We start from the raw sequence: 9,252 nt of genomic DNA, 5'->3' as shown, positions 1-9,252 counted from the left end.
ACTATAAATTAAAAGCAGCATACTTCAAACGGAGCAGCTAAAATCAAAACGAGAACCAACGCTCTTCAATGACTTGCTGGCACATATGGGTGGACAATGCTTTTGTTTTAAGATTCATAGCGTTAGCCCTACCATACTCTGGGGCAAAATCCTGATGTTCGACCTGGACGACTGGTGCTCTTACTTAGGAAGATGGACGTGCACCTCAGTCAGTCAGTGAATAATTAGGGATGTATACGGGGTACAAACACGCTATGATTACTGTTCTGAGCAATGTCCCACCATCAGTTCTAAAATGATCAGAATCTCTACTGAAAGTCTGGAGAACATTAAATAATTGTATATCATGGTGAAAATCTTCAGCTTTCTCTTATTTTTCGCAATGCTGGTCCCCTACTCGGATCTCCGGGAGAGAACTGCCAAGGAGGAGGTGACCGTGAAAGAAATATTGAATACACTACGAAAGGATAACGTTCTTTTCGTCTGGGAGAGGATTGTTAGAAGCTTGAACGTGCTACGGAAGCAAGAAAATCTGAAAAGGGAAATTCAAAGCTTCAATCTAGATATAGTAGGGGTCAGTGAAGTGAAATGTTAAGAAAACTAGGATTTCTGGTCAGATGAGTACAGGGTAATATCAACAGCAGCAGAAAATGATGTAAGGGAAGTAGAATTCCTTATGAATAGGAATGTAGGGTAGAAAGTGTGTTACTGTGAACAGTTCAGTGATAGGGTTGTTCTTATCAGAATCGACAGCAAACCAATACCGACAACGCTAGTTCAGGTATACATACCGACGTCACAAACCCCAAGGTAAAGATGAGGTGATAAAGGTGAAGGACAGCCATGATCGGACAAGGTGATGATTCTGTTTTTTGGACTGTCATAGTGTAGCTCTAACAGATAACACCTGTAAGGGGAAACGATCACTGCGGCATTCTACTGAAATCTCAGACTCGACAGCGAATCAACACCGACAAAAACGGCTCACATACAGATACCGACATCTCAAGCAGAAGATGAAGATATAGAGAAGGTATATAGGGATACTGAAAGGGTTTTGCACTACATAAAGAAAGATGAAAATCTAATAATCATGGGGCACTGGAATGCAGTTGTAGGGAAGGAGCAGAAGAAACAGTTACAAGAGATTATGGGCTTGGAACGAGGAATGAGACCGGAGAAAGACTAATTCCTGTAATAAATTTCAACTAATGATAGCGAATACTCAGTTCAAGAGTCACAAGAGAAGTAGGTATACTTGGGTAAGGCCGTGTAGTAAGGAAGATTTCGATTAGATTACGTCATGGTCAGACACCGATTCCGAAATCAGGTACTAGGTTGTAAGGCGTACTCAGGAGCTGATATAGATTCAGAGCACAATGTAGTTTTGATGAAGAGTAGGCTGCAGTTTAAGAGATTAAAGAGAATCAACATGAAGAAGTGGGATACGACTGATGATAAGGACTGATGATATATACGCGTGTAGTTATCTAAAGCTAAAGATACAGCAATAAGGAATTGTGCAGTAAACAGTACAGTTGAACAGGAATGGATACCTCTAAATAGGGCCATCACAGAAGCTGGGAAGGAAAACGTAGGTACAAAGATTGTAACTGCAATGACACCATGTATAACAGAAGAAATACTTCAGATGATTGATGAAAGGAGGAAGTACGAAAATGTTCCGGGAAACTCCGTAATACAGAAATACAAGTCGCTGATGAATGAAATAAATAGGAAAAGCTGGAAAGCTAAGACGAAACGGCCGGAGGAAAACTGTGAAACAGAAATGACTGTCGGAAGGACAGCTCAGCACACAGGGAAGTCAAAACAATCTTGGGTGAGCAAGTACGGTAACATTAAGAGCGCAACGGGAATTCCACTGTTAAATGCAGAGGAGAGAGCGGATACGTGGAAAGAATACATTGAAAGCCTCTATGAGGGGGAAGATTTATCTGATGTGATAGAAGAAGAAACAGGAGTCGATTTAGAAGAGACAGGGGATCCATTATTAGAATCAGAATTTAAAAGAGCATTGGAGGACTTACGGTCAAATAAGGCAGAAGGTATAGATAACATTCCCTCAGAACTTTTAAAATCATTGGGGAAAGTGGGAACAAACCGACTATTAACGATTTTGTGTAGAGTATAAGAGTCTGGTGACATACCCTCTGACTTTCGGAAAAATATCATCCACACAATTCCGAAGACGGCAAGGGCTGACAAGTGCTTAAACTACCGCACAATCAGCTTAACTGCTCATGCATCCAAGTTGCTTACGAGTATAACATACGGAAGAATGGAAAAGAAAATTGAGGATGCACTAGGTGACGATCTGTTTGGCTATAGGAAAAGTAAAGGCACAAGAGAGGCAATTCTGAAGTTGCGGTTAACAATGGAAGCAAGACTAAAGAAAAATCAAAACACTTTCAGAGAATTTGTCGACCTGGAAAAAGCGTTAGATAATATAAAATGGTTAAAAATATTCGAAATTCTAAAAAAACTAGGGCTAAGCTATAGGGAGAGACGGGTCATATACAATATATATATAGCAACCAAGAGAGAATAATAAGAGTGGACGACCAAGAACGAAGTGCTCGTATTAAAAAGGGTGTAAGACAAGGATGTAGCCTTTCGTCCCTACTGTTCAGTCTGTACATCGAGGAAGTAATGATGGAAATAAAAGAAAGGATCAGGAGTGGAAATGAAATTCATGGTGAAAGGATCTCAATAATACGATTCACATTGCTGTCCTAAGTGAAAGTGAAGAAGACTTACATGATCTGCTGAACGGAATGAGCAGTCTAATGAGTGCACAGTATGGATTGAGAGTAAATCGAAGAAAGACGAAGGTAATGAGAAGTAGTAGAAATCAGAAAAGAGAGAAACTTTACATCAGAATTGATCGTCACGAAGTATATGAAGTTAAGGAATTCTGCTTCCTAGATAGTAAAATAACCAATGACGGACGGAGCAAGGACGTCATCAAAAGCAGTCTAGCTGTGGCAAAAGAGGCATTCTGGCCAAGAGAAGTCTACTTATATCAAATATCGCCCTTAATCTAAGGAAGAAATTTCTGAGAATTTACGTCTGGAGTACAGTGATACATGGACTGTCGGAAAACCGGAACAGAAGGGAATCGAAGCATTTGAGATGTGTTGTTACAGGCGAATGTTGAAAATTCGACTGACAAGGTAAGGAATGTGGAGGTTCTGCGCAGAATCGGAGAGGAAAGGAATATGTGGAAAATACTGACAAGCCAAGGAGACAGGATGATAGGATATCGCTTAAGACATCAGGGAATGACTTCAATGGTCTAGAGGGAGGTGTAGAGGGCAAAAACTGTAGAGGAAGACAGAGTTCGGAACACATCCAGCAAATAATTGAGGACGTAGGTTGCAGATGGAACTCTGAGATGAAGAGGTTGGCACAGGAGGGAAATACTTGGTGGGTTACATCAATCCAATCAGAAGACTAATAAAAAAATGCTATTACCATTTTCAAGCTTAGCAGACGTAAATGGTAAGAACGTTATGCCATGATGTTAACAATTACAAACTGCTGTTGCAAGTGAACCAGAGTCACTTTGAGTCACGCTGCTATGATTGGTCAGCAACAGTAACTTGTAACTGTTTACATCATGTTATAACAATCCTGCCATTTATGCTAGCTAAGCTAGACAATGGTCTTTGAGCGAAACTAGTAGCACTGTACAAAATAAAAGACAACTGGAGGTTCTCACCACGAATTTCAACGATTATTTAGCACCTGATTTTCTCCGCCTACATGCACGCATAAATTGTAAGGAATGCTCAGATCCCTGCTCGTCGGGATATTGCACAAGTAGGATACCAATGTCTGAATCCAAGGAAACTGTCGTGGCGCGCAGCAAAAAAACTCGTTGAGTTCTGTTTCAATGTCAACCATTTACGGAAAAGCTGATGAGAGCAGTCAACAAACATCTAGTCGAGAACCATTCCTTGCCCATACAAGGATTCGATTTTCCCACACGTGTGTGGGGTATCCGTGAACCTTATTGTAACCAGTCGGGACTGATGTGGATACTTAACTGTGTTCCCCCCTGACGGTCAATCCACCATATCTTTGTTGACTGCCCTCTTTGGGCGTACAAAGGAACTACCACTAATATTCAGCAAGTATCGAATGAAGAGACTGAATGGGTCAGGGAACTATCTCTGGAAGAGATTATAAGAGCTTGCGACTGTGCACATTTGTCCACAGTTGCTATATATATGAATTTAGAGTTGAGTTCTACCAAAACTAGGGTTCAATTGTTTTGGTACCGTACATGAATGACTTACTAAATGGTACAATTACCGGCAGGATTGGTAGCACTGGGAGGGAAAGAAATATATATGAATGCGTGAGACCGAATCTTTGTAGTTTGTATGTTTTCGACATAATCAGAACTTCACATGGTTCTGTGTTATCCCATTCTGTATTTTACACCCTTGAAAAATATAAATTGTATTTTATAAATAATAAAAATTAATTGATAGCTCAACTTTTGCTCTTTTGTGTAGCCAAAGCAATTACGTTTCATGGAAGTACAGTTTACACCTCAAACATAAGAAAAGTTGTATAACTATTACTGTTATTTTTGTTCGCAATAGAATATCCTTCACGTGATCAGAGGGAAGAGCTTCCTGTTCACATTGATTAGAGCGAAAGTTGTTCATGAACAACTAAATTATATTTTATATATGCTCGAAGAAGTTTTGAAGCAACTATTGATAAATTTCTGTTGTTTTATTTGAGTTTATTTTACCTCTTCTTTAGGAAATTTCGTTTTCTAGTGCTACATGATAAATTGTTCTTTTTTCTTTTTTGTATATTTACCACAGAATCCTTCTGTTTCACGTTACAAATCGACAGTTGCCGAATAAAACCTGAATTAGGCACTGACAATTTCAATTTCCCTATAAATACTATGTATTTTTAAGTAACAGACGCGAGGATAGCTATGTAGAACAAAAGTGTTCTGTAGGTTATCTGGAGCTTTACATATCCTCATTCAGTTTCTAGACAGTTCACTGTTTCCGGTTTATAATGGAATCTAGTAAGACACTGATGACATGCACAAACAAAGCTGTCGAAATGAGGTAACGCCCGATACGTGTGCAACGCACCGAACATACGGGTAACACGGTTACCATCTTAACTGACCAAGGTTGCTACGAAAACTACCGCAGTGTACTGCTACTTATAAAAGTCTACAATAGTTTTACAACTTGATGTGTATGTGTTCTCATCATTCGAAATATAAATATATTAACCTCTCTCATTCCGAAGGCACATTCAGTCTGTTATCGTTAAAATGTGGGCAGGGATATCTGAAGATGGCGGCCTAGGCTGCAGCCGAAACGTCGCCTGCGTACCGCGCAGAGAGCTCCCTGCTGGTGTGCTTTCTGCAACGGCACTGCAGAGTCGCGTCCCGGCGCTGCCGACTCCCGCAGACCTGCGGAAACGGGGGAGTGCGGACGCGGCACGGGGTAATGACTGCTGACTTGGATTGATTTGCAGCTCTGTCTCTTTCCTGGCGGCTTTGTGCGGAATTGATGGCGGCCAGCGGCAGCGGCTCCTGGCCGTGATGCATCGCCGGCCACCTGCACCTGGCAGCGGCGCGGCGCTGCTTTCAGTGCGCTCTGGCGGCCACCCGCGGTACCCGCCTCTTCCTCCACCTCCACCAGCAGCACGTGCACATGTCAGCTTTCCCTGTTGTGTATTCCATTACCTCTAAATGTTAAGGAACGCCGCCGTGCATATTTCATACCCCCGGAAGCCTAGACCTGTACGCAATTCAATTGCTGCATTTGCGTACGTCATTCGTATTGGTTTTCAATTTTTGATTTCAAACTCTCTATATATGTATTAAAGCGTAGCCGTGAGTATGTTTACGAAGATGCACTGCTCTGTAACATGCTTGTTTTTAAAGTGTCATCCAGATGAATAACAAAATACTTCATAGATAACCAGCAGATGAGTTGCGAGTAGACTGGGTGGGCCTTATGGAACGTCGTGGTCTCTAATCCGTCACGTGGTGCTCATAAACCGGAGGCGCTTGAACTAATTCGAAATGTTCGTATGAAGCTCTTTAACGAATCAAGCCCTCTCATGCGTCGCGTCCTCAAATGAGGTCACTTAAATTTCGGCTCAATTCTGTCATCTTTGACATCTGAGTTGACCGTAAATGCACACGTACCTTATATGTCGAGTAATAATAGTTGCAAGAACGTCTACTACATGGCAGTGTTGGTGCTTGGCGCGCGGGAACCTTGGATTCGTCACTCCATTCTTAGTATAGCCACGGAGCTGTGTTGTGAGAGTTTAACGTTGTTCTGTGAGAAAATTACTACTGTCTCTGGAGAGGTATCTGTTATAATAAGTTTGTTAATACTTATTACAGATTATATGATACTTTTTGCAGATATGTGAATCGTATAAATGTTTATTTTTATAAAAAATTACTTGTGTCCTCAGTTGAGGGCTTTATCCGTCAAGATGACTTCACACTACCGTCTTCAGTACATACAGAATACTGACTTTCTTGTCCTCTGCTGTTTTACAGTACCCTATTTTACTGTATGTAGCACTCAGTCACGCAGTCGGTTTTGATATATATTAATGTAGATAGTGGCTGTAGCCAAACATGACAAAATTAATTTGTTATGCATACACAATTTTATAGTTTCCAAAAAGTGAGTAAATCTATATTATTCCTTTCGGATGACAGACAGGCTGCATTCATCAGCCAAGATATTCGAGGACGACAGACTCAAAAACACGTATGAACTTTCGCCTGATTGCAACTGATGCAGAAATTCTACAAATTTTGGAAGCTGACGCAGATTATGATTTGGGTTGGAGTGATGATTCTGACAACGACCCATTATTTGAAGTGGACCTCATCGCTGATACTTGTAATATATCTTCAGAAACAAATGACTTATACAGTGAAAATATTCCCAACAATGAAACAAGTACAACAAATCATACTGAGGTTGAAAGTGAAATTCGAAGAGATCCTTCTGAACGAGGAATATCAACAAAATGTCCTAAAAGGAATGTGATTTGGTTCAGTGAATTGGACACCTCAGTTATTGTGCCGCCATTTACTGGAGAAGCAAAAGTGTGCATTACTGGAGAAAGTCCCCTCGATTTCTTTATGGAGCTGTTTCCAGAGAAAGTCATAGCTGAAATAGTTGAGCAGACAAACTTATGTGCACATCAGAAAGGAAAAGAATATTTCTCTACTTCTGTTCCTGAACTGAAGATATATTTTGGAATAACACTCATTACGACAGTATTGGTCTGAGGAAACTGGCTTACGCATGAACTTGATTGCTGATGCTATGTCGTGCAGAAGATAAGAAGAACTGCGCGCCGTTTCCTACATTTCAAAGATGTTTCTACAATTCCTCCGGACAATACTGATAAAGCTATCAGATTACGACCAATTTTGGAAGCCCAGAATAATACCTATCACAAGGCTCTCGAACCTGAAGTATTTGACAGTGTTGATGAGATGGTGATTCCGTTCAAAGGGAGATCATCATTGAAGCAGTACTTTCCCAAAAAGCTCAAGAAATGGGGCTACAAAATGTGGTTGCGTGCAGGTGTGTCTAGTTTTGTGTATTGCTTTGAACTGTTTCAAGGCGCTGGAGGAGGACGCAGTAATATATCTGAATGCAGGGCAGCAGGAAATGTTGTTTGCCGTCTGTGTCACGACATTCATGAAAAGAACCACGAAGTCTATGCTGACAAACTCTTCAGTAGCATTCCCTTGGTGCTAAAGCTGAAAAAGCTAAACACATGGTATATTGGTACCATTCGCAATAACACAGTGGAGGGAGCAGGTAAAAAACTGAAGGCTGCAAAAGAATTACAAAAGAAGGGACGTGTCAGTTCTGCAGTGCTGACATCAACAGAAGGCTTCACTGTCACGAGATGGATTGACCATTCACCTGTAACCGTTGTATCGTCATATGCTGGAAGAGAACCAGAAGGGGTTGCCACCCGATTTTGTCGAAAGGAAAAGAAGTTTCTAGAGATCAAAAGACCCCACCGCATTTGAATTTCCAATAAGAACGTGGGAGGAGTTGACCTAATGGATTCTTTGGTGGCCGTCTGTAGACATGACACCAGAAATCTTAGGTGGTGCATGAGGGTTTTCAACCACAATTTTGACTGCAGTAAATTCATGGATACTCTGAGTGAAAAAGAAAATATGGATTTGTTAGCATGCAGGAGTAGAGTCGCCTCTGGGATGATATACAAATCAAAAGCAGAAATTACAAGAGAGAGGAAGGAATTCAGATGAAAGCCCATTGCTGTCTCTACAATAAAAAAAGAGAGACCGTCATGCGGTACCCAAAGAATTACGGTATCCAAAGAATTACGCTTTGATGGTGGATCACACTGGCCAGCCAAGTTAGGTGTCACGATCGGGACTGCCGTAGGAAAACCCGTTACATTTGTGAACGGTGTAAAGTTGCTGTGTGCTCTCAGTGCATGAAACAATTTCACTGTAGACAAGATACAAAGTAGTGCAGGCTCTTCATGTATTCTTGAAATTGTTGATAAATATTCTAATAGTGTACACTCTTCATGTGTTCTTTGATACTACTAATAAATGTTCTGTGTAAAATGTACTAGTTTTCGTGCTCTTTGTCCTCAAACGAGGACACCTCCCTATTGGTCTATGAAACTATTTTTTTACACATATTATATGAATTCTGTGTAAGATAAGTCTTGAGGAAGAAAATAATGTATTAGAAATCTATTTCAATGTCGGGCTGATAATCCGTGCGTGAGAGGCCTAGTTCGTGTCCTGACTTTGTGTGTGTTAGGACGTAAAAAAATAATTTTCGTAGGTTCAGAAAAATTTTTGCAGTTACGTTTTCAAAAATATGTCAGAAGTATTCAATATGTGCGCTAACTCTCAAAATTTTACAGTTTTTAAATAAAATAGTAGTAGCTCCTTACGATTTTCCTGATTTTTGGTTACGGTTACAGTTCACCTTCGCAATGATGTATAAACTCTACTTATATGCATACTCAACATAGATGAAATGGTATAAAATATGTAATTAAAATAGGGAACATGCTATCAGATAGTGAAAAACACTGTCTCTCTTATGTTTAGAAACTGTCTTCTTTTTTCACATGCTAGCATAATGCATATTTTATTGACATACTTTATCTTGATGTTTGGTATGTATATAATTCGAG

At 40.4% G+C, this 9,252-nt stretch overlaps 1 protein-coding gene across 1 annotated transcript; it reads left to right on the top strand.

The window, feature by feature from the left end:
- The first annotated feature begins 6,808 nt into the window (after positions 1-6,808).
- Positions 6,809-8,095, top strand: LOC124723993 (piggyBac transposable element-derived protein 3-like). Its single transcript, XM_047248446.1, has 2 exons — positions 6,809-7,324; positions 7,385-8,095. The coding sequence occupies exons 1-2, from the start codon at positions 6,809-6,811 to the stop codon at positions 8,093-8,095; spliced, it is 1,227 nt and encodes a 408-aa protein (XP_047104402.1).
- The last annotated feature ends 1,157 nt before the right edge of the window (positions 8,096-9,252 follow it).

The sequence above is a fragment of the Schistocerca piceifrons genome, chromosome 1, assembly GCF_021461385.2.
Source record: "Schistocerca piceifrons isolate TAMUIC-IGC-003096 chromosome 1, iqSchPice1.1, whole genome shotgun sequence".
Lineage (NCBI taxonomy): Eukaryota > Metazoa > Arthropoda > Insecta > Orthoptera > Acrididae > Schistocerca > Schistocerca piceifrons.
Note: the sequence above shows the minus strand (reverse complement) of the source record. Positions and strands in the feature narration are given on the sequence as shown.